Source organism: Crinia signifera, chromosome 19 (assembly GCF_055691185.1).
Source record: "Crinia signifera chromosome 19, ASM5569118v1, whole genome shotgun sequence".
NCBI classification, from domain to species: Eukaryota; Metazoa; Chordata; class Amphibia; order Anura; family Myobatrachidae; genus Crinia; species Crinia signifera.
In genome coordinates this window covers 13,861,159-13,888,013 of record NC_139226.1, presented here as the reverse complement: position 1 = coordinate 13,888,013, position 26,855 = coordinate 13,861,159, and the positions used below count along the sequence as shown (strand labels likewise).

General features: G+C 44.2%; 1 protein-coding gene and 1 long non-coding RNA gene across 2 annotated transcripts in view; one reads left to right on the top strand and one right to left on the bottom strand.

The window, feature by feature from the left end:
- LOC146041704 (uncharacterized) overlaps positions 1 to 6,135 on the top strand; it is a 129,243-nt gene extending 123,108 nt beyond the window's left edge. The window contains exons 2-4 of the mRNA XM_083161616.1: positions 2,874 to 2,925; positions 4,935 to 4,964; positions 5,725 to 6,135. Of these exons, the coding sequence (XP_083017742.1) occupies positions 2,874 to 2,925; positions 4,935 to 4,964; positions 5,725 to 5,951 (309 nt within the window). The 3' untranslated portion in view covers positions 5,952 to 6,135. The remainder of the gene's footprint in view (positions 1 to 2,873; positions 2,926 to 4,934; positions 4,965 to 5,724) is intronic.
- Positions 6,136 to 12,765: 6,630 nt separating this feature from the next.
- LOC146041702 (uncharacterized) lies at positions 12,766 to 26,727 on the bottom strand. The gene is made up of 4 exons (XR_014463560.1): positions 26,705 to 26,727; positions 16,900 to 16,951; positions 14,404 to 14,433; positions 12,766 to 13,125 (listed from the first exon to the last, which is right to left on the bottom strand). It is a non-coding gene; the product is annotated as an uncharacterized LOC146041702 (long non-coding RNA).
- Positions 26,728 to 26,855: the final 128 nt, after the last annotated feature.

The window sequence follows — 26,855 nt, the reverse complement described above, 5'->3', positions numbered from 1 at the left end:
AGCAGCCTCCTTCTACCCACGCGTTTCACTGTGCCGAGAGAGTCTAGACTTACCCAGTGCAGCGAGTGAATGTGCAGCCGTGTATTGCAGCGGGGGAGGGGGCTTGGCAGGGTGCTGTCTACCTGCTGACTGGGCTCCGAATACTTGTAGCCCAGTACGGATGTCTGAATCAGGCCCAATAACAGTAATGTTACTTTTTTTTTTTTAAGAACTCCAGATCAAAAATTAATAACACAATACATTTTTACAACCAAAAATAAAACAAATCCCGAGGATCCAGGTAGAGAGTTATACCCCTTAGACACCGAACATGTAACCATGGTCGCTCCTTGTGTCCAAATCCTAGGTGCGACTCGGCAATTGCAAGGTAAAAGGGGTAACAACTGGGGATACGGCGCTTTCCCACACCAATGCTTGGTAAATATTATTAGCAGAATCCCTGGACCTTGTACAGAAGATGTATCTGACAACAGGCTGCATAGGCACAGCTCCGCCCAGTGCGCAATTCTCCTGGCACGCACAGGTGACCTGACCTCACTATGGGCGAATGCCCCATTACCATCCAGTCATACCTGTTTGTCCACAAGTAAAAACACATGACAACCTTTTATCAGCCCCATATTATTATTATTATTATTATTATTATTATTATTATTATTATTATTATTATATTTTTCTTATATAGCGCAGCAGATTCCATTGCACTTTACAAACAACAGTGATTAAACAAACTGGGTAGTAACAAACTGACATAGAGGTACAGTAGGAGGGCCCTGCTCGCAAGCTTACAGTCTATAGATGTCTACAGATACTATTCTTGTATCATTATTTTTGTTATTATTGTGCTTGTTTGCATTCAAAAATGTTGACTACATGTCCGTTCTTTTGATTGACTGTGGGATCTGTGGTGTAAATAACTGATGACGATGATGATAAAATCTTTGTACATACTGTACTGTAATAACTGATAGTTGTAATTAGACATCTTGATTGGTTGTTAGCAGTTTGCTTATTGTTTTTAACATTGACTCCAAAATACATGAAAAACTCATGTCAACTATTTGCTTGTATTGACCTTTCTCCAGTGTAGACCGTGTCAATTTTTTGGGGTGACCGATTGACGGCAGACCGATCTCGCTGATCTAAGAATGTACAGATTGGATCCTGATCTGGTCGCAGTGTGGCAGAATTCCTCCTGTTTGAGGAAGTGGGCAGGGTGGGCAGGATGGGCAGATATAGCCGGGAATCGTGGGTCCTCATGGTTAAAAAAGTGCAAATAGCAATCATTTCATCCCACTCGCATCTTGCAAGGTTCACCATCATGTAGGCAGGACCTAATGACGTGGACACCAGGCGTTGCTCCGCAAAGACCCCATCTGTTCCACCTCTCCAGGCTTTTCCCATAGAGGTGTAATTAGGGTGACCAATCCTGGCATTCCAGGGTTATCCTGCGCAAGCGCAAATCTCATGCCCGGCAGCGCTGAGTACCCACTCAGGCACTTCCTGGCTGCTCCTACCACCGGCTGTGCGGCTCTGCGACACTGCGCAGGGTGACGTGATGTCAGGGGTCACCTCATCCCTTTAATCCTGGAGACCTATTAATTACACAGGTTCTGTGGCTGGCTCACTTCAAGACTCAATTTCAACTGTTGTTTTTTTTTTTAAAACAGCCATCAGACTTCATTCCTACTGTGATTATTAAATCAGCCACAGAACCTGTGTAATTAATATGTCTCCAGGATTAAAGGGATGAGGTGGTCACCCTAAGGGTCACACCCATCTGCCACTCTGCTGTCTATGTCCTCTCTATGGGGATACTTTATGCTAAGTGACTGTATTGTGTGTGGGGGCTTCTGAGATCAAATCTGGTATCTACAATTCCATCTCTTTTCATTACAATGGTAACTAAGACTTGATTGTATCACAGTAATTATGCCCGTGGCATCGGCGCCCCACCTACAGAAACCACGGTGGGGCGGGGGAGAGGTCTGTATAATACAGGACCCCTGAGTCTGGTCCAGTATCTCATACACAGAGAATCCCAGCAGTGAGGAGACAACTACACCTGTGAGTATGGACCTTACTACTACGTGGGTTATGTAACAGTATCGCTGGGGCTGACACTGTATCTACTTATTGCAGCAAATAGTTATTGCAATGTGACTCTATGTTCATAGTTTAAAACCCCACATTACCCCATTTATAATGTGTCTTATTAACAAGAAATAGAAGATACAGCTCCATTACCAAATCTGTTACTGGCTTATACTATTCTCTGAATGAAATAATAAGGGGGTTATTTACTCTAGGTTGATGGACGATATTTTTTGTCAATTTAAAAATCAGTCGTAATGATTGCTGGTATTCCAGGGATAGAACACACATTTACTGACATTTCAAAATGTATCTGTCAGTAAATGTGTGTTTTAGCCCTGGAAGACCAACATCAATTTAAATTTGAACAATGCCATACAAAATCAGCCAATCAGATCCTAAAGGGATTATTTACTAAGAGGGGAAATCTATTGAAGATGGGCTGTTGCTACGAGCAATCAAATTGTATTCACTATCTTTTAGAAGGTAGTAGAATCTGATTGGTTGCCCGTAGCAACATCCCATCTTCAATTGAACTCCCATCTTATTAAATAAACCCCTAACTGTCAAACACAGCTTATGGCATGGCAGTTAGGAGCGGGTTGGCTGCTACTTTATCTCTGTCCACTATATCTCCACCCAAGGCTTAGTAATAGGCCCCTTCATCTCTCTGTACTGTAACTCTCTCTGAAAGCTTTGATAAATACCCTCCATAGACTCTCACTTGCCAGCCCCACTGCATATATCTTACTGACTGTCTGCTATGTACTATCACACAGGTCTATAGGAGAATGATGAAGATCAGCGCAGCCCTTCTAGTCCTGGTGATTGGTGAGTAGAATATAAAGACTCTGAGGACAGAAGCTGAGTTATACCATACAGTACAGTTATACCATACAGCACAGTTATACCATACAGTAGTTATACCATACAGCACAGCTATATCATACAGTACAGTTATACCATACAGCACAGCTATATCATACAGTACAGTTATACCATACAGTACAGTTATACCATACAGCACAGTTATATCATACAGTACTGTTATACCATAAAATACAGTTATACCATACAGCACAGTTATATCATACAGTACTGTTATACCATACAGTACTGTTATACCATACAGCACAGTTATACCATATTGTACAGTTATACCATACAGCACAGTTATACCATACAGCACAGCTATATCATACAGTACAGTTATACCATAAGTACAGTTATACCATACAGCACAGTTATATCATACAGTACTGTTATACCATAAAGTACAGTTATACCATACAGCACAGTTATACCATACAGTACAGTTATACCATACAGCACAGCTATATCATACAGTACAGTTATACCATACAGTACAGTTATACCATACAGCACAGTTATATCATACAGTACTATTATACCATAAAGTACAGTTATACCATACAGCACAGTTATATCATACAGTACTGTTATACCATACAGTACTGTTATACCATACAGCACAGTTATACCATATAGTACAGCTATACCATAAAGTACAGTTATACCATACAGTACAATATGGAGGGGGAGTGTGCCCCCATAAAGAGCTCCGTCTCGTGCCATCTAGTGGCTGTCGGGGCACCATTGTGGTGAGGAGCAGCGATAGGCCTTTATTATATAGGATATAAAAGACTCTGAAGCACAGAGGCTGAGTTATACCATACAGTACAGTTATACGCAGTGGCGTAACTATAGCCCCGCAGCCCCCACAGTGGCGGGGAGGCGCTGAGAGACTGTGGTCGCCGATCTGCGGGGCTATAGTTACTAGCCCTCCCACCCACCCAAGTAAATTTACACACCCCCCTTACCCCTCCGCATGCCGCCGCCGCATTCAGGGTCCCGGCCGCAGCGCAGATCTTGTCCTGGCTCCGTCTCCTCCTGCAGTTCACTTCTAATGAAAAATAACTATCAGAAAATGGCTGCCCCCTAACAGCAGACAGTTTTTTGGGATGCTAGAGGAGGCGCGGGCCTAACTGTCTGCTGTTAGGGGGCAGCCATTTTCTGATAGTCATTATAGAACTGCAGGAGGAGACGGGAGAAGATATGCGCGGCGGGACCCTGAATGCGGCGGCGGCATGCGGAGGGGTAAGGGGGGTTTTAACTTCACTTGGGAAGGTGGGTGGGAGGGCTAGGGGGAGGGGGCGGCGCTGTGGCGGGGGGGGCGCAAAAATTCTAGTTACGCCGCTGGTTTTACAATATAGTACAGTTATACGATACAGTACAATATGGAGGGGAGTGTGCGCCCGCACAGAGCTCTGTTTGTCGCCATCAAGTGGCTGTCAGGGCACCATTGTGGTGAGGAACAGCAATAGGCCTTTACTATATAGGATATAAAAGACTCTGAGGACAGAGGCTGAGTTATACCATACAGTACCGTTATACCATACAATACAATATGAAAGGAGATTGCGCACTTGAACAGAGCTCCGTCTGGCGCCATCTAGTGGAGGTCGGGGCACCATTGTGGGGAGGAGCAGCGATAGGCCTTTATTATATAGGATGTATAGAAACCAAACCTCTTTAGGAAAGACACACATTAGTATTGTTATGTGTTGTCTCGCTCAGACACCTCTCTGTAGTATTATACATCATACAGGTTCTATGTCCAGTCACAGCTACATGGTAACAAGAAGGGAAATCAGAGCAACACACTAGATATAGCCGCACATTATATTATAATGTCATTATTTTTATACCCAAGTACCCAATTACCACAAGTAACAGTGACTTGTAGCATTGAAATGTTTTCAGGGATACTGTATATCCTCATCCTCTAACCGCTATCTGTCCTCTCTCTGTTCCTGTAGCCGCCCAGTCTGTCAGCATCTACGGAGCGCGTAAGTAACACACAACATGAATGCTGGTGATAATGCTGGTGATAATGCTGGTGATAATGCTGGTGATAATGATGTTACACTATGAAGCACGATAGTAGTGGCTATACAGCGGGGCAGGGAGAGGTGTGAGGGGCTGCAGTGGAATATGGATTATATTGTTTACATAACATAAATGAACAGAACACATACAGCGCTAGAGGGTATTTGTATAAGATATACTACTTTATAAATATATGCGTGTGCTGTGTGAGGGGACATACAGTAGTACACACATTTTGGCTTCAGTTTAAAAATCTCCACTTAATAATAATAATAATAATAATAATAATAATAATACTGGTAATACAACATCTTTCACAGAATATATATATATAAACAGTATATGTACCTCTGCTCAGGGCCGGTGCAGGCAGGGGGTTGCGCCCCGGCACTCACCCGATCCATGGGGGGGTCGTCGGGGTGCCGGGTGATGCAGCGTGGGAGGGACCTGGGGGGGGGGGGGCTGGTGCCAGGTGATGCGGCGCGGGAGGGACCTTGGGGTTCTCCTGCACTACCGGGAAACTTACCGCTGCTGCCAACGGCAACGATTACAAATATCAGCTCCGGTGGCTGTTCATGCCCGAACTGAGCAACAATTTCACTGTTCCTTTGGGCGCCATCTAGTGGCACCTGGGCTGAACAACAAACAAACCAGCCTGTGAGTGTACAATGCATCATTATTATGATAGAATATCTAAGCATCCTTTGTTTATCTCCGTAGCCACCGTAACCACCGCAGCCCCGTGTGGTCCAAACCAACAGATGGACAGCTGCCAGGAATGTACACTTACCTGTGCCTTTATCATGAATCCAGTAGGCTGCATGTCGCTGTGCTCACCTGGGTGTATCTGCATGACTCCATATATCGCTGTATCCAGCCAAAATAATACCTGTATTCTACGGTCCACCTGCTTCCAGGACATCCAGAAGATGAAGATTACGGCATAGATGGGACATGATGCTCTCACACTGTATTGTCCCTTTGTTGTGCAATGTGTATATATGTAATGTGTTATGTGGCAGATAATCCTTTTTATCCAGATACATAAACACCTGGACTGCTGGGAGAATAATTCTGTGCAAAACTAAATAAATGCTAAATATTCAGTGATAACATCTGGTCTGTAACCTGTATCAGTGATAACATCTGGTCTGTAACCTGTATCACTGATAACATCAGGTCTGTAACCTGTATCACTGATAACATCTGGTCTGTAACCTGTATCACTGATACCTTCTGGTCTGTAACCTGTATCACTGATACCATCTGGTCTGTAACCTGTATCAGTGATAACATCTGGTCTGTAACCTGTATCACTGATAACATCAGGTCTGTAACCTGTATCACTGATACCATCTGGTCTGTAACCTGTATCACTGATAACATCAGGTCTGTAACCTGTATCACTGATACCATCTGGTCTGTAACCTGTATCAGTGATACCATCTGGTCTGTAACCTGTATCAGTGATACCATCTGGTCTGTAACCTGTATCAGTGATAACACCTGGTCTGTAACCTGTATCAGTGATAACACCTGGTCTGTAACCTGTATCAGTGATAACATCTGGTCTGTAACCTGTATCAGTGATGATGATGATTGGGAGGATGATGATGATGATGGTTAATGGAGTAACTACCGAGGGTGCAGCTACTATGGGACCTTTAGGGGCCTGCACATAGGGCCTTATTCTAGTTCACTCTTTCTGACAGAATCCTTCTTAGATGGACAAAACCATGTGTACTGCAGGTGGGGCAGATGTAACATGTGCAGAGAGAAACAAAATAACTCACCCAAATCTATTTCTCTCTGCACTTTTTACAGCTGCCCCCCTGCAGTGCACATGGTTTTGTCCATCTAAGAAGAATTTTGTCAGAAAGAGTGAACTAGAATAAGGCCCATAGTCACACACACACTCACAGATTGGGGTTTCAGGCTGAATCCATTCTCAGAAGAGGAGCGAGTTTAGATTCTGCACAAAACTGAATTATGCCTTGTCAGTAAGGCAGATTTTTATCCGATTTTTGTATGTTTGCGGGGGTGCTATCCTGAACAACCAAAAATGATACTAAGTATACACAAGAAAAAGAAGTTGCATTGGGATGCACACCTTAGACCATGGGTCTTCAAACTGTGGCCTCCAGATGTTGTGAAACTACATGTTCCAACATGCATTGCCACATTTTTTCCTATAACAGCATGCCAAAACTGGCATGCTGGGACATGTAGTTCCACAACATCTGGAGGGCCACAGTTTGAAGACCTATGCCTTAGACAGAAAGCTTTTTGTTTAAAACATAACTTTATAAATTATTTTTTAAGGATGGGGTGGTTTCATCAACCTTTATAGTGTACGGCGGTTTGGGACACACCCCTTGCTTAGGTAAAATGTTTAGCAGTTAAAATCAGGACATACACAACAAATATACATATAACATGGTCATACCTCCCAACTGTCCCGATTCCCGCGGGAACGTCCCGATATTCGGGGACGTTCCCGCGTCCCGCCCGGGGCCGCCATTGTCCCGCGGTGGGGGGGGACAGTTGGGAGCCCCCCCAGCTTCCCGAGAATAGACGCTGTGCGCATGCGCACAGCGTCTATTCAGCGCCGACGAGCGGCGAAAACGGGGGCGTGGCCGCATTTCGCGTCACCCGCGAGGCCACGCCCCTTTTCGTGAGGCCACGCCCCTTTTCGGGAGCGCGCGCGCGGCTTCGCCGCGCGGACGTCCCGACCTCCCAACTTCGAAAGTTGGGAGGTATGCATGGTGCTCAAAAGAATGAAAAACAGTGTTAAGATATATAAAAAAATTACGACTGGTTTACTGTGAGATGCCTTATTATTTATTGTGAATTTCACTGCTAGCTTTCTCAAGGCTAATGGTGAAACACGTGTAGGCCGTAGACTGCTGAGATGCCATTCTACTGAAACTTATTGATCAGAAATACTGTACTATTTGTTAAACTGCAAGCATGCGAGGGGTGATCTGTTTAGCTTCAAAATCTCATACACCATTGCAACTGAGTGATTGTGTGGTAGGGATCCTGGGACAAGGACCCCAGCCTAACAGCATCCATCAACTGTGTGGCAATCATCACACATAAATCCCAAAGGACTATTACCTACGGTATGTATTAACCCCATAGTTAATCCTGAGGGTGTCATATTTACACTGTATGTGTGAGCACCTTTAGCAATATAGGGGGAAATTTACCAATATGAAAAACCTAGTTTTTCGTATTGGTATTTCCCCTACGACTGCATACGACTGTTTCAGTCGTATGCAAAGTCGTGTTCCGGAGGGGAATGTACAAAGCAGTCATATACGACTGCTTTGTAACCCACCGATGTCGTAGGAATTCGTATTAGCTGGCCATATATACGGCCGCTAATACGAATTCGTACAGGCAATCTGCATGGATCAGTCAGATCCGTGCAGGCTGCAGAGTGTTAAAAAAAATAGAAAAATTAAATAAATTAAAAAAAAAAAACAGCGTCAGGTCCCCCACACAGCTGTAACCAGCACCAGGCTGAAGGAGCAGGGGCCGGTAATTAAAAATCAGAGAACCCGACAAATAGGGGTTCCCCGATTTTTAATAACCAGCCCCAGGCTCCTGCTCTGGGGCTGGTTCCCAAAATACGGGGGACAAAATGAGTAGGGGTCCCCCGTATTTTAAGAACCAGCCCCAGGCAAAACCAGCCAGCAGGGTAATGCCACAGCCGGGGGGAGACTTTTTATACAAGTCCCCCCGGCCAAAGCATTCAGTCCTCTGACTAGTCAGCCTGGCAAGGGGCCCTGGGGGAGTGGGAACCCCCCCCAATAAAGGGGTCCACCTCCTCCAGGACTTACCTGACCAGGCTGAAGCCTGGTGCTGTCCCCGATGCCCCTGGGCGGTGGGCATCGGGCTGATTCAAGTTTAAAAAAAAGATTAAACTATTGTTTTTTACTGTGGCACTACAATTACCAGCAAGCCTCCCCAGCAAGCTGGGACTTGGAGAACCACAAGTCCCAGCCTGCTGGGCATTAAAGGGCCCGCTGGCACTTGTAGTTCCACAGTTAAAAAAATAGTACACAAAACACACTGACACAAATTTTAAATAAAAGTTTAATACACACATCACACACACACACTGATACTTACCTATCTTGATCCCGTCGGTAGGTCGCTGGCTCCGGTGTCGGCGGCTCCGGTGTCGGCGGCTCCGGGTCGGCGTCCTGTCTGAAGAAAATCCATGGTGGACCTGTGGAAGGAAATCCTACTCACCAGGTCCTCCATGGATGGTCTTGTGTCTTCTGTCTTCTTTCCAGGGCTTATTTCTTTATCTTCTTTCTTCTTTCTTCTTCTTTACGCTCCCGGGACTTTCAGAGCTTCAGAGATGTTTCCTCCTCGACGTCTGGACTAAGAATGAATTCTAGCCAATCAGGAGCCGACTTTACTGGCTCCTGATTGGCCGCTAGGCGGCTCCTGATTGGCTAGAATTCATTCTTAGTCCAGATGTCGAGGAGGAAACATCTCTGAAGCTCTGAAAGTCCTGGGAGCGTAAAGAAGAAGAAAGAAGAAAGAAGATAAAGAAATAAGCCCTGGAAAAGAAGACAGAAAACACAAGACCATCCATGGAGGACCTGGTGAGTAGGATTTCCTTCCACAGGTCCACCATGGATTTTCTTCAAACAGGACGCCGACACCGGAGCCGCCGACACCGGAGCCGCCGACACCGGAGCCGCCGACACCGGAGCCAGCGACCTACCGACAGGATCAAGATAGGTAAGTATCAGTGTGTGTGTGATGTGTGTATTAAACTTTTATTTAAAATTTGTGTCAGTGTGTTTTGTGTACTATTTTTTTAACTGTGGAACTACAAGTGCCAGCGGGCCCTTTAATGCCCAGCAGGCTGGGACTTGTGGTTCTCCAAGTCCCAGCTTGCTGGGGAGGCTTGCTGGCACTTGTAGTGCCACAGTAAAAAACAATAGTTTAATCTTTTTTTGCACTTGAATCAGCCCGATGCCCACCGCCCAGGGGCATCGGGGACAGCACCAGGCTTCAGCCTGGTCAGTAAGTCCTGGAGGGGGGGGACCCCTTTATTGGGGGGGTCCCCACTCCCCCAGGGCCCCTGGCCAGGCTGACTAGTCGGTAGGGATGAATGCTTTGGCCGGGGGGACTTCCATAAAAAGTCTCCCCCCGGCTGTGGCATTACCCTGCTGGCTGGTTTTGCCTGGGGCTGGTTCTTAAAATACGGGGGACCCCTACTCATTTTGTCCCCCGTATTTTGGGAACCAGCCCCAGAGCAGGAGCCTGGGGCTGGTTGTTAAAAATCAGGGAACCCCTATTTGTCGAGTTCCCTGATTTTTAATTACCGGCTCCAGGCTCTGTCAGCCTGGTGCTGGTTATGGCTGTGGGGGGGACCCCACGCCGTTTTTTTGTTTATTTATTTTATTTTATTTATTTTTACACCGCAGCCTGCACGGATCTGACTGATCCGTGCAGGCTAAAATGAGAATACGACAGGAAAATGGTGTTCTATTTTTCTGCCGTATTTTCGTGGACAAAAGCAGCCGTGTTTTCTATACAGCTGCTTAGTACATCAGGAACCACCATTCTTTTGAATGGTGATTCCTGTCGTATCCTAACGATGGTGTAGACATTCGTATTTGTAAATACAAATACGAATGTTCCATCTTTAGGAATATGAATTGTTGTATTTTGGGGATAGAAAATCCCGAAAATACAAATTCGTAAAAAAAAAGGTGTATTTTTTCCCTACGAATACACCTTTTTTCTACGAATCCATATTAGTAAATTTCCCCCATAATTGCCAACTGTTTATAAATCAACCAGTAGCAATCATTGAAGGTTGTCGATGTTGAGAATTGATTATAACAGACGGTGAAGAATATTGATGAAACAATCGATGTTGATGATCGATGATTGAGGAGTAGACAGACAACTGGAGATAGCAATGCAGAATGCAGCTGGAACCGAGCAGAGACTTCACGGACACTGGAGGAAGCCATACTGTGCTGCAGGATGGTGAGTGCACACAGAGACAGCAGGATCTCACTGGAGCCGTGGAGACATGCACCTTACTCTGGAAACATCATTGTGCTGCCGATTTCTAAGGATGGCCATCGACCATTGGTGATTAGAAATCCCTGATTGTTTATGGCTGATGTCGAATAGTTTTGCCATCAATGAGGGAGAACCAGATGGTTTCCCACCATCGATATAAAGCTTAACTGAATAGTTTAATTTAGCTTTTTTCCCCAAGGGGCCGTGACACCTGTGAAGCCTCCGCCCCTGACACCCATGAAGCCCCCGCCCCCATATTTTAATTGGCCCACAGGCCAATCTAGCAAAGAAAATGTTTACCATCGATATGCAAAAACATCAATCGCCATGCTTTGCATAGTAATGCACTATCGATGGCCAATTGCACTTTTGCCATTGATGGCAACCATGTAAGGAAAAGGCAACGATAGCCATCCCCACCGATCTCCCAGGGCTCAGTCCACTATAGATATAGGGAGAGCTGCATGGGGATTGGCTGGAGTTTCTGATGTCAGAACCAGGAATTCTAGGATTTGTTGGAAACGGCCATGTGACCAAATCCAAGATGGCCGCACCCATAACAGGGAATGGAGGGAACTTTGGTATGCATGCAGCATGGCTGTTGCCTACAGAAATTATGGAGATCAGCACTGAGTATCACAGGGTGATACAGACACAGCAGAGTCAGGAGGGAGCGCTATGGTATGACAGTGAGCGCTACGGTATGACGCTCTGAGGTGCTAACAAGACCATGAATGATTACCAACAGGATTCACCCTCCTGGGTGTGCAGCCAGGGACGTCCTAACAGCAGTATGGGCCCCTGGGCAAACCAATGCACTGGGGCCCTTACCCCTTCTTCCCTCCTAGGGGTGGGGGGTGCTATCAGCAGCAGCTTTGATGTCCCACGGGTGGCAGGGGGTGCTCTATCTTCCACTCAACATGTAAGACCTGGAGCAGTAACTTCTGCTAATTACTCCTTTACTGCACAGGTGGTGGGAGGGAGAACACTAACGTGTGGAAGGGGGCACTGAGCTGAATGAAGGGTCCCTTGTAAATGACGTCCAGGGAGGTAGGGGGTGTTTTATAGGCAGGGGAGGGTTGGATAATGGAGTGGGCTTAATATTCGTCATTTTCCGGTGGAAGGGCAGCTTGATTGACTGCAGATATCGCCATTATCTGGAAATATATTTCTTAGCCTTCAATAGTATAAAAACCTAGAGTCACAACTTTCAGGAGGTGCTGGGGACTCGGGGATCAGAAATCAGGAGCCAGAGCAATCCATTGACAAAAATATAAAACTGTACACCAGACGTTTGGAGCTGGAGAAGGGATCTGCTGCTGGAAGGGTGATATCTCTGGTTCTGGGCAGGATAGAGACAAGCCGCTAGTGTCGACAAAAAGGGGAGAGTCCCAGCTTTTGGAAAATACTCTCAGAAAAACTCTAAGTCAGAGAGAACCTGATAAATATGACTGGGAATTGCAATTAACAGGTTGGATGTGGACTGCTGCTTTGAAGTTGGATATCTCCAGTTCCCCAGGGCCGATTTTCGAAATTCTGGTATCTCTGGAAAAAGGGGATCCTCAGCTATCAGGCCCTGTATGCAGTGCAGAGCAAGCCTGGAGAGACACCTGAGAGGTAGGAAAGTAGTCTCATACTGCATTTCCTCAACATCATCATCATTATCACTCACACAGGTTATAGAACAGTCTAAGATGTTGTCACTGAATATTCTCTATTTATTTTTGTACAGATTACTTATACTGTATATATCGGATAATCAGATCACTGCTAAGTAACTGGTCATATACTGTACTTTAAATATTAGCAACATGAAACCAATCAGGGAGAACCTCGTATCACATGGAATTCCCCGTTTACGTCATCACTAAGTAAGGTTTCGGCACTGGGACCGTAAAATGCAGGTATTATCGGTCCTAGATGTAGAGACGTATGGACCTTGGCAGATACATCCAGGCCTGCACATCTTTGAGCAGTCTCGGCGCACAGGTTGGTCGCAGATAGGAGGACATGACCCCATACATCTGTCCCATATTGCGTTCACACCGCAGCTTGCTATGGAGATAAAAAGATCAATAATATTTATAGGTCATAATATTGATGTAGTCGATTATTCTTTTATCCTTTTATCATGAAGCGCACATTGCTTGACATGCTTAATAGATGGAAGGGGATCAGTGTGATTTATTGACAATCAATTGACCCACACTGTTATATCGGCATGGTGTAAATACCTATGTCAACATGCCGACACATAGATACCAACCGTTAAACTGCCTAATAATCAGTATTCTGTCCATCGTCATTAAATACCGTTGAAAGGTTATTGAGTTCTTTATAGGGATTTGTATGTACATATTTTTTTCTATTTTATCGCATGGTTGTATGTTAAAGTTAAAGCTTTGACAAATCTAAAAATATGTCATAAAAATATAAAGTGATTTTAAAAATGAACGCATATTATTTCTACAGTATTGTTATCGATGTCTAGTAAAATACATCCAAACAGTGGTGTATCTTGTAAACATGGAGCCCAGAGCCCATTCATTCTGTGGCACTACACGCAACCCTATCCTCAGGGCCAGAATTAGGGGTCAGGCCACCCCCTCCCACCCCCCCAGATAGAGATAGCAGCAGCAACTATACCTTGCAGAACACATTGATAATGTCAGTGGCAGCGTATATATCTCAGATCTTGGGGTACTGGCTGGAGCAGCTGACTCAAACCCCCTCCCCAAAGCCCCCCCTCCTTCTCCACACCAACAGAGCACCAACTGCAGCGGTGGAATTTTAAACCCGCCCGTACTCCATCCCCCATGCCCACCAACGCAGAGCCGGGCTGACACATACCAATTCTTCCACAGTCCATCTCAACCCTCCCTCTGCATGTGCCCACAGTGCCGGCTCTTCAGTCAGGGCTGGTCACAGGAGCCAACCTCCAAGCCCAGGTTGCGGAGCAGGAGTGCCAGTGATACTGATTGGTATTCTGCTCTGGGGGTCCTTTACTGTCTGCAGTCAAGACACGCAATGGGGGACAATGGAGTCAGTGCCCCCTACAGGCCTGGAGGAACAAATGACTCTGTTGTCTCCCGGATTTCCGCCTCTGGTCTGACTACCACCCGTAAAAGGTTCTGCCCCTAGGCCTTTGCCTCATGGGCCTAGTGACAAATATGGCCCAGCCTCTCCCCCATTTTTGAATTGTGCCAGGAAGCAGGCATGTTCAGCATGTGTAGAGAAGGTAAAGCGACCATGGTCACTATACACATTGCACCCGTTATAGAAATGCCAATGCAACCATTATCCAATTATCATCATTACTGTTGTTTTACTTACAAGGTTCGAAGGACAGGGCAGATTGGACACCTACAGGAGACAGATAGTTATTCTCTATGTAACATCTGACAATAATGGTTTATGTTTATCAATTAAAAAAATGCAAAATGAATGAACAGAAGAGTAATCTAAATCAAATCAATATCTGGGACCAAATGTTATAGTTTGTGAGAATCAAAAAGTGAGAGATCTTGGAAGAGTTTTCTCTCTTTAAAAAAAAAAAAAAAGCGGCAATCAATTTCATGGTAAAATCAACCTGATTTTGCAGTGTAAACGATTGTCGCTTTAAAAATGAAAGGGGACCCTTTGATTGTGTTGACATTTTGCTTGTGACCCATACCTGGAGGGGGGGGGGGGGGGGGGGGGCAAGCCTACAGGCTAAATAGACACATACATTTATATAGATCTGTAATTAGATAAATTATGTAAAAAAGTCGTTTGAGATATATAGCGCACCACAAGGCATGCAGCAATTGATAAAAAGTGTTGTTTTTTTGTCAGAACACCAGAAATATAACGATATCAAAGTGAGTTGTTTACCAAACAGCGCTACCTTGGTATGTTCCCATAAAACAATACACCACTAATACTGCTTTCACATTGCAGAAATGGGTAATGACCCGGTATTCTTATATGGGACTTTAAAACGGGTCTGAGCCTTGAGACCTTTCACATTGCAGGTGAAAACCGTTTTAAAAATCATTTAATACCATTCAAACATTCAACCCGTTTAACCTCCAAGGGACACGTTTCAAGCCATTGAAATAGAGCTGTTCAAACTGCCAAAAAAACGGCTTTAAAACGTGTAGGACTCTGCTTTTTATCCGTGTTGAAATACCGGTTAACTTTAACCAGTAAATCAACTATGGCACTTTCACATTGCAGCCTTAAACGTTTTAAAATGGAAAAAAAACGGCAATATACCGTTTTAAAAGTGCGATGTGAAAGGGGTATAAGTGATAAATTATGCTGCTTTCAGACCGCATAACTGGCTTTGACCCTGTATTTGGAAACGTTTCCAAAAACGGGTCTGCCAGATAAAACCCCTTTCACACCGCAGCACTTAAACGGTATATTACCGTTTAAGTGCCGATTTTTTGACACTGGCAGACCCGTTTTTGGAAACTTTCCAAATACAGGGTCAAAGCCAGTGCAGCCTTCAGCCCCCCCCCCCCCTCGCGCGTGTCGACCGAGAGCATGTCGACGCCCCCCGCGCATGTCGACGCCCCCCCCCCCCCCCGCGTGTCGGCGCCCCCCCCCCCCCCGTGTCGACTTACCCCGTGCCGGTACCTCCGTTGTGGATCCCGGCACTGCAGCTCAGTATGCTCGGAAAGCACTTATGAAAAAAGTGTCTTCCAGAAAATGGCTGCCCCATAGAAAAACCCTGTTTAAAAAAACTGTCTTTCGTATGGGGGCAGCCATTTTCTGAAAGACACTTTTTTCATAAGTGCTTTCCGAGCATACTGAGCTGCAGTGCCGGGAACCACAACGGAGATACCGGCACGGGGTAAGTCGACACGGGGGGCGCCGACACGCGGGGGGGGTCGACACGCGCGGGGGGCGTCGACACGCGCGCGGGGGGTGTCGACACGCGCGGGGGGGCTCCAGTGCTGTGAATACTTAATGAGCGCTCATTAAGTATTCACTGTGCTGAATTTAGGACCCAGCTCATTGGCTGGGTCCTAAATACCGTTTCAGAACCGATTTTGAGCCTAAAATACCGGTTCTGAAACGGGTAGGACCCTGCATTTTAACCGGTTAGAAAAAACGTTTTTTTCTAACCGGATAAGTGGTCCTGCACCTTTCAGACCGCACACATTACCGTTTTAAAACGGTAAAAAAACGGCAATATACCGTTTTTAAAGTGCGGTCTGAAAGGGGCATTAGTGATACAGAACTTTGTAAGCAGGTTGAATATCCAATATCAGGAGTATTCAGTCTGAAATGACATAAAAATACCCTTTGTCCCCCCACAATGGGACTTACAGTAAGGACACACAAAAAAAAAAAAACATCATGGTGTAGTACTTTAAACAAATTGATATTTTAATGTGTGTAATAAACTCACAAGAGTTGACGATTTAAAAGCAGGACAAATAGAATCCCAGGCACAAGCTGCTACCCGACTCCCAGAGCTGCTTTCCCAGAAGATGTAGGATCCATTATTGGGGGACAAAGGGTATTTTTATGTAATTTCGGACTGAATAACTCCTGATATCGGAAATTCAACCTGCTTTTATAAAGTTCTGTATCACCAATTTATCACTTAGTGGTGTATTGTTTTATGGGAGCATACCAAGGTAGCGCTGTTTGGTAAACAATTTACTTGAATTAGATAAATGAGAAAGTTTTGTTTTACATGAATGTGTAATTTAGTATTTGTCTATTTTCTCCTCCCTTCCTTGGTCCAATATTATGAATCTCCAATACAAATATATATTTATTTAAAAAAAAATGAAATTACTTTATACAGTATTTCATGGTTCTTCTTCTTACCAATTGCCAGTAGGAGTAGGACTGCGTAATATTGTAACATTTTGATATATACCTGTGAAAATACAAAAATCACATCTAATTTTAAATATGAAGGTGGGGACAATACACACACACACACATATATATATATATATATATATATATATATATATATATATATATATATACAGACATTGTAGGGGCTCTGCACACACTAAATTAACTGATAATAAATAGTGGAGATTTGGTTCATGAATTGATCAATGCATTTAAGCCTGCAGCCCCCTTCACGGGACCCCACTTTTCTGCAGGTCCTAGCACTATCGCTCAATATGGCTATCACATGTTTGATTCCAGGCATGCTATCTGGTCTAAAGCTCACAGCAGTCTGTGATTTTATAGGTGAGCCGTTACCAACACTCCTGTCACTAATCATCTAGGGAACTAGATGATTAGTCTTAGCTATGGAGTCTTAGCTAAAACAGGATGCATGAGAGAATGTCTGTTTAAACAATGTGGTCACAAGCCATAGGGCACCCCAAAACTAGGAAAGGTGAGTGCCGATGTTTAGTGTATATATTGTATATTAGATTAATTTTTTTAATTAGTCTTATTGTGGTCACATTCTCTCATGCACCCTGCTTTAACTAAGATTCCATAGCTTATGTTAACCATTTCCCTAGATGATTAGTGACAGGTGTGTTGGTAGCTGCTCACCTATAAAAGCAAAGTCTGCTGTGAGCTTTAGACCAGATAGCATGCCTGGAATCAAACATTGATGTGATAGCTATGTGTATTGTAGCCATTTTCAGCGATAGTGTTAGGACCTGCAGAAAAGTGGGGTCCCGTGAAGGGGGCTGCAGGCTTAAATGCATGGATCAATTCATGAACCAAATCTCCACTATTTATTATCAGTTAATTTAGTGTGTGCAGAGCCCCTACAATGTCTGTTTAAACAATGTGGTCACAAGCCATAGGGCACCCCAAAACTAGGAAAGGTGAGTGCCGATGTTTAGTGTATATATATATATATATATATATATATATATATATATATATATATATATATATATGTTACAGATGGGAGACGCACACTAGCAATAGGCAATGGGGAGTGCCAGGTCATAGATTTAGGATAGTCTCTCTCCAGTTGCATAGAATATGCAAAAGATGGGACCAGCACATCCAATAAACGTATAAAGGCAGTTTTAATAACAACACATGAAGAAGGTACTCATCTGTACAACAGGCATAGGCAGCTTATTCCATGTAGAAGCAGCATGACAGTACAGCCAAAGAGCCAAGCATGTACCCTGACGGGCCGTTTCGGCGCACAAGCGCCTTTTTCAAAGGGTAGCCACAACTGCAAGGGTCTAGATGGTACATATAAGCAAGTGGACCATACCACTACTCACCTGAGGCAGGTACATCACCACGCTATCCTGCTCCGTGTCGCCGTCTGTCTCCCACCGCCATTCCTATCCGCCGCGTCATCCTCCTCTATCCGGAACCAAAGAACCGGAAGGGGAACTAACGGAGCGGTCATAGGGTATGGGGGGCCGTGTAGACTGGCGCACATACCGGAACTAGTCAGTGGTGCGTCACCGTTGCCATGGTGACCCGGTATACTCCAAGTCCAAAACAAACAAAATAGTGCACATAAATACATCGCACTAAATGAAACCATATTCAATACATTTTGCTGGGCAGTGCTTTTCATCATAAATCTACAAGATAGGTTATTATTCAGTTATCAGCACGCTTCCATAACAACAATAGATTCCATTATAATTGCGACAAGGCAGAAAAAATAAAAATAAAAATAAGGACAAAGGAAACTTATAAAAGACATCTATTAGCATAACAGATAAACAGGATAATTAGGACTGTTTAAACATAGACCCAGGATCATATCATGATCCAATGGGCACCATCAGGTATCAACCCAATAAGCCTAGATAAATATAGACATATTAATTTCTTCATTTAATCCTTGTGGAGCCAGTGAACGTAGATTGTATATCCACTGGCTCTCACGCTGAAGGAGTCTCTTGTGTCTATCACCCCCGAGTCTTATGATCAATGGGCATAAATTTAAATTCGCGCATCTTGTGTCCAAAATTGGCGTAGTGTCTTGCAACGGGAGGAGTAGTATTCTCAACTTAAAGTAGTGCTTTTTTCACAGAGGATCTGTAAGCTGCGATCCTTTCCTTTAATGTGCGCACTGTTTTGCCCACATAAACTTTTTGGCATGGGCACACAACAATATACACCACTTATCTTGTGTTGCAGTCCATGCGATGTCTCAAATCATACGTAGGACCCATCAGAACATGCTGCCAGCTGCTGCCTGTGATTATATGCTTGCAATTGACGCACCCCGGGCATCTAAAGGAGCCTTTTCTGCCACCGAGCCATGTTTCAGCCCTGTCCACTCTGGGACTAATGTCTGAATAGACTAAGCTTTGCTTTATGTTCTGGCTTCGTTTGTAGCAAAACATCGGGGTTTTTTTTACACATATCCCCTATTACGGGGTCCGAGCTGAGGATGTGCCAATGTGTCATCATAGCAGACCGTAATTTGCCAGACGTTATCGAGTACGTGTTTGAGAACATCATCCTATCCTCCTTATCTTTCCTCTCAGTTGTCACATTGAGAAGATCATCCCGTTTCAAAGCAAGGCATTTCTCTCTTGCACGCTCAATGTCTTTCTTGGCATAGCCTCTATCCAAGAAGCTCTTACTCATGTAATCAAGGACACTGGTTAGTTCATCTTGACATGAAGAGATACGTACCGCCCTAAGCAATTGGGCATACGGTAGCCCGGCTTTAAGTGGTTGTGGGTGAAAGCTAGTTGCTGGAAGCAGACTATTTTTGTCCGTAGGCTTTCTATATAATCGGGTGACAAAACGACCTTCCACAATCGACACAGAAACATCAAAAAAATCTATGGATAAAAGACTAACACTGTGGGTGAACCTGATGGAGCCCGGGAGGGCGTTAAGCTGCCCAACGAATTCATCCAGGAGCTCAACACTACCCGTCCAAACAAAAAATAAATCATCGATATATCGAACGTACATCGAAATGAAAGAAGAAAATTTAGCATCTGACATGATGTAACGATGTTCAAAATCATACATAAACAGGTTCGCATACGATGGGGCCATGTTTGACCCCATCGCGGTCCCCTTCAACTGTAAATAAAAATTATTATCGAAAATAAAATAATTTTTGTGTAATATGACTTCGATAAGTAAAATCAAAAACTCAGATGCAGGACCATTGTAGTGTGAGCTCCCAGTGATGGTTCGTCGAATGGCAGCCACTCCCTCCTCATGGCCTATGTTTGTATATAGGCTGGTGACATCCATTGTCACCAGCATACTGTTGGAGAGTGGCTTGTCAAACATCATCAGCTTATTCAAAAAGTGGGTGGTATCCCGTAACCAGTAAGGGGTATTCTGGACTACAGATTGAAGGTGGAAATCCACATATTGGGAAATCGGTTGGCATAATGAGACAATTGAGGAAATGATTGGCCGTCCAGGGGGCGCTATCATAGACTTGTGTATTTTGGGTAGGAAAAAATAAAAGAAGTATGTACCAGCACTGGCTGAATATAAATTAAAACAAAAATATGTGGAACGGTATCCTGTACAAAATACAATTTATTATAATAGAATTTAAAAAGCTGTAATAGCATATAGAAGTTTGATACTTCATAAAAAAGGGGGTTACAGTAATATAAAATGTATAAATATACACATGTGGACATTCAAATCACAGCACAGTAATGGTATGAATATAGCATATAATTAGTATATTACCACATAGACATCTTAGAATGTAGTCCCATTAAAGCAGATAACCAGGTGGCCAATGGCGATCCAAGCAACAGAGTCCAGATGTAGAATTAGGTGTCTCTGGTGGAAAGATGGTAAAACCTGGAGGATGAAGGATGTTCCGTGTCTGCCTCGGATAATGAGTCCGGATGGGATGGTGCAAATGCACTAAGTGATGTCTTGGTTCTGTGGATGAATTCAGGCTAAAAAGGTGTGCTGGAGATGAAGTTGTCCACTTGATAAACAGCTCAACGCGTTTCTCTGGGCTAGAGCACCCAGCTTCTTCAGGAGCAAAATGTCATAGATGAGGGGAATCCGCGGAAACTCCTGTGTAAGGAACTCCGCGATCCCCTCATCTATCCACCCATTGGACAGTCCAAGACTGATAACAGAGTCTATTTCTGCTTTGTACTTGCAGTTGGGTTCATAAGTGTACATACCCTAGCAGAATTTGTGATTTTCTCCACATTTATCAGATTATATGAATGATAACTCTCAAACTTTTCTTTCACTAATGGTTAGTTGTTGGGTGAAGCCATTTATAGTCAAACAACTGTGTTTACTCTTCTTAAATCATAATGACAACAGAAACAACACAACTGACCCTGATCAAAAGTTTACATACCCCAGTTCTTAATACCGTGTATTGTCCCCTTTAACATCAATGACAGCTTGAAGTCTTTTGTGGTAGTTGTGGATGAGTCTCTTTATTTTCTCAGATGGTAAAGCTGCCCATTCTTCTTGGCAAAATGGCTTCAGTTCCTGTAAATTCTTGGGCTTTCTGGCATGAACTGCACATTTTAGATCTCCCCAGAGTGGCTTAATTATATTAAGGTCAGGAGACTGAGATGGCCAATCCAGAACCTTCACTTTATTCTTCTGTAGCCAATGACAGGTTGACTTGGCCTTGTGTTTTGGATCATTGTCATGTTGGAACGTTTATGATAGAGATAAGATAAGATAGATAAGATAAGATAATTTATTGTCATTGTAAAAAAACAACCAGCACAGTTGCTAACACAACGAAATTACAATCTTAGTCCCAGAGGAGATACAACAGAAGACAACAGTGTTAACAGTTTAAGTTAAAATCACACACTGCGGTAGGAAAGAAGCTATTTTTCAGACGAGAGGTTCTAGCTTTTATACTCCTCTACCGTCTGTTTGATGGTAAAAAGGAAAAGGCATAATTGTAAGGGTGATAATGATCTCGCATAATGCTATCTCTCTTACGTCTACAGTTTTTTACAAAAATATCTGAGATAGTGGACAGGTCACAGGCAATAATAGTTTCAGCAGTATGTACTACCCTGGTTAATTTCTTCAGATCCTTAGTTAAGCTATTTCCAAACCATACTGTAATACAATAGGATAAAATACTTTTAATAACACAGCTGTAAAATCTGACTAAGTTTTCCTGGGAAAAATTGGCTGCCCTCAGTCTCCTCAAAAAGAAGAGACGCTGTTGGGCTTTCTTAGCTATCAACCCAATATGAGAGGTCCATGATAGGTCCTCAGAGATCGTAATCCCTAGTAACTTGAACTTATGTACGTTCCATGTGCAGCTTCCAGGCCGATGAGTGCAAATTTTCCTCCAGTATTTTCTGATAACATGCTGCATTCATTTTGCATCCCCACACATCCCCAAAACATCAGCGATCCACCTCCGTGTTTCCCAGTAGGAATGGTGTACCTTTCATCATAGGCCTTGTTGACTCCTCTCCAAATGTAATGTTTATGGTTGTGGCCAAAAAGTTCAATTTTGGTCTCATCACTCCAAATGACTTTGTTCCAGAAGTTTTGAGGTTTGTCTCTGTGCTGTTTGGAGTATTGTAAGTGGGATGCTTTGTGGCATTTGCGTAATAATGGCTTTCTTCTGGCGACTCGACCATGCAGCCCATTTTTCTTCAAATGCCTCCTTATTGTGCATCTTGACACAATCACACCACTTTTTTCAGAGAGAACTGTATTTCAGCTGCAGTTATTTGTGGATTTTTCTTTGCATTCCAAACTATTTTCCTGGCAGTTGTGGCTGGACTTTTTGTTGGCCTTCCTGATTTGGTTTCCACAGAATCCCTAATTTTCCACTTCTTAATTAGAGTTTGAATACTGCTGATTGGCATTCTAAATTGCTTGGATATCTTTTATATCCCTTTCCTGTTTTATACAGTTCAATTACCTTTTCCCACAGATCCTTTGACAATTTTTTTGCTTTCCCCATGACTCAGAATTCAGTGTGGCAGTGGATGAAAGATGCAAGGGTCTTTCTGGAGACCAGTAACTCACTTATCTTTTATACACACACACACACACACACACACACACACACACACACACACACTGATTACAAGCAAACAGATCACAGGTGAGGACCACAGGTGGTTACCTTTAGTAGCCATTCAATCCTGTTTGCGTCACCTTTTCTGCATGTTATGAGGCCAAAATCTCCAGGATATGTAAACTTTTGATCAGGGTCAGTTGGGCAGTTTTTGTTGTCATTATGATTTAAAAAGAGTAAACACAGTTGTTTGACAATAAATGGCTTCACCCAACCACTAACCATGAGTGACAGCAACGTTTGTATGTTATCATTCGTATTCTCTGACATATATATATATATATATATATATATATATATATATATATATATATATATATATATATATATATATATAGCCACAAAGAATGAGGACACTCACCGGTCTTCTTGAAAACAGACAATTTTTTTTCCTTTATTTAGTCCATCTCACCAAAATAAAGTGCAAAGTGCATGACAGTGGGCCAAGGGCCAACGTTTCGGTCCGCCACCAGACCTTTATCAAGGCCCCCACTATCTCCTCCTAAAGTGCATGGCTACATATTTGGCTACATCTGTCACTCAAAGTGTGCCTGAAGCTGTAACGCTGGGTGGAGCCTTTGACTCACATGACTGACTCACACGACAGAGAACCAGCCCAGTGAGCCCACAGTGCCAGACACCCTCTGCCTCTCCATGTTACACAGCAAAGACACAGCTACTCACCAGACACACCAGGTGAGCGCCCCACACCTCCATACCTCCCAACATGACCCTCTCCAGGAGGGACAGAATGCTCTGTTTGTGGACTTCCATCTTAATTTATGATTGTCATCACCTGTTTTAAACAGGGTAATTGATAAGAAAGGTGTTTAAGCACAGGTGATGGTAATCCATAAATTAAGAAGAAAGTCCAGAAACAGAGCAATGTGTCCCTCCCCCCCCATTCATGGCAACCCCACGATTAAATGGCACATGCAAAACACTGACATGGCTATGGTCGACAATGAAAAAGGTTGACATGAGTTTTTGAAGATTTATTTTTCACTTTTTCAATGTTTTCATATTCATTCTCATGTGTCGACATGGACACCAATGAAGTGCCACACTTATGTCAACATTTACATGTGTTGACCTTTCTGTGTTGATTTTTTCTTGTGGCGATTCGCGGCGACCCCCCTCCCGCGATTCACAGCACACACCCCCCCCAAATCACGGCGACTCCCGTGATTTGCGGCCCCACCCCGTGACACACCCCCTCCTGTGATTCGTGGCACCCCGCGACCCCCCCTCCCACGATTTGTGCCAACCCCCAGGCCCCCCCTTCCTCGCGGTACCCCCCACACCCCGCGACCCCCCCTACCGCGATTCCCCCCCCTGTTATTGCGGCAACCCCCCGCCCCTGCGACCCACCCTCCCACGATTCACTGCAACCCCCCACGTCCCCCCCTCCCACGATTCGCGGCACCCACACCCCCCCCACGACCCCCCCTCCCGCAATTCACGGCATCCACCCACGACCCCTCCTCCCGTGATTCGCGGACACACCTCACCTCCTCCCCCCCCCACCCCCGCTCGCGATTCACGGCAACCCCAGGATTAAATGGCACATGCAAAACACTGACACGGCTATGGTCGACAATGAAAAAGGTTGACATGAGTTTTTGAAGATTTATTTTTCTTTTTTTAATGTTTTCATATTCATTCTCATGTGTCGACATGGACACCAATGAAGTGCCACACTTATGTGAACATTTACATGTGTTGACCTTTCTGTGTTGATTTTTTCTTGTAGCAATTTTTTTACAGTGACAACTATGTGCACGTCAACCTACACATCATCAACCAATTCTTTGTATAATATATAACACCTGTTCTGTTTTACTGTAGGTGTTTTAAGTCAGATCTTTTACTGCTACTATTACTGTTTATGTAAATGCATTCTGAATGACAGCAACATCCTACCATCCTTCTACAAGAATATATAACCAACTAGGTGATTTATCGCGCTCCGTGCCCCCCCCTCCCACAATTCACGGACTCCCCGCGCACCCCCCACGATTCACGTCACCCCCCGCACACACCCCCCTCCCGCAATTCGCAACCCCCCCCTCCCGCAATTCACGCCCCCTCCCACGCTTTGCGGACCCCCGCCCTCTCCCGCGTTCCGCGGACACCTGCGCCCCCTCCCTCCCTTGATTCACGCCACCCCCCACGCCCCTCCCACAATTCACGGCACCCCTAAGCCCCTCTTTAGCCCCCCGTATACTCACACACCCCTATCACTACCCAGCTTCCTGCTCTCCTGAACTGTAACTTCCACCACTGGGGAGTCGCTGACGCTGTGTTGCCCACATGCCCCTATCATGCCTCATAGCCCAGCCTCCTGCTCTCATGTACCCTAACTCCCACCCAGTAGGAGGAGACACTGACTCAGGGCCACCGTTCTGTACTCCTGTGCTGCCACGCTGGACCCCCACCCACTGGCAGAAGCTGCACAGTGTCCCCCACCCTCCTCTTTAGTCCCCCTTATTCCCACACACCCCTATCACTACCTAGCCTCCTGTTTTCCTGTGTCGTGACCTCCGCCAGTGGGGAGCCGCTGACCCCAAAACACCCTACTATACTATTGCACACACACACCTAAACAACATGCACGCACCCCCCCCCCCCCCACACACCCACAAATGTCACTGTACCATCCACACTATCAATGTACATCTTACTCTGTAACCGCTTTTTAATTAAACAAAACAATACACACCCCCTTCCACATCATATGCTCTCTATTTAACACATTTCACCTATAACTCAAGTTGCAATACAGGCCATCTTTCATACAATTCTAACCATCTTTCTCATATACAAATGTTCACAAATTAAGGGGGCGCAGCCCCTTACGCCGGTGTGAAGAGCGCCCGTAGGGCGCGATGAATCACCTAGTATATATATATATATATACATATGGCTAACTACTCCGCCCCTCTATGAGATGAAGTACCGCCAGTGCCCACCAGAGGCCGCTCGATGGACCAAACCAAATTACTTCTTTGTGTTCTAAAAGAAAGGAAGTGAAAGCATTTTTTGCAGGGACACTGATCTGTTTCATATTTGCTGGATATGGGGAGAGGGAACCGGGAAAACAGATTGGAGATAGGAACAGATAGTCACTGGGGGGTGGGGTGGAAAGTTTGTGGGCTAAAAACTGTCACAGCTCAAAGTGGAAGTAAAAACTGTCACAGCTCAAAGTGGAAGTAAAAACTTTCATCACGCAAAGTGAAAGCACATTGCTTTTAACTAGTAAAAAATAATGAAGCCGATGGTAGGTTATCACATTACACAATATTGATATTGTATTTATTCTATTAATACATTGAGGATATTTAATAAATATGACTATTGCAATGCTCAGCAAAAGCATTTACATCTGGCACTGTGGGCGGCTTCTCTGTGAAATGTGTTTTCTAGACAAATATTATAGCTACAGTAGGGTGTTATTTTATTAAGTGGATATATACTAGAGACATGTAACCCATAATACAGTTAAATACAAATTTATCTGACATAAAGACATATTAAAAGTGGTTAAAAATAAAAATAAGGATCATAAATATATATACTATATCTATTATAGCAATCACAGTATGTTACTTTATCCATAAGCAATAATAATAAAGCTCATACTTAGACCAGTAGCTCTCTCTTCCTCTGACTCTTTCTGATAACGAACTTGTCTCCGAGGACCTCATTTATACTATCCACAGGATGCTCCACCTAGACAGGAGGTGCAACTACTGTATGCCATGCAATTAATCCTTTGAGTGCAAGCATCCCT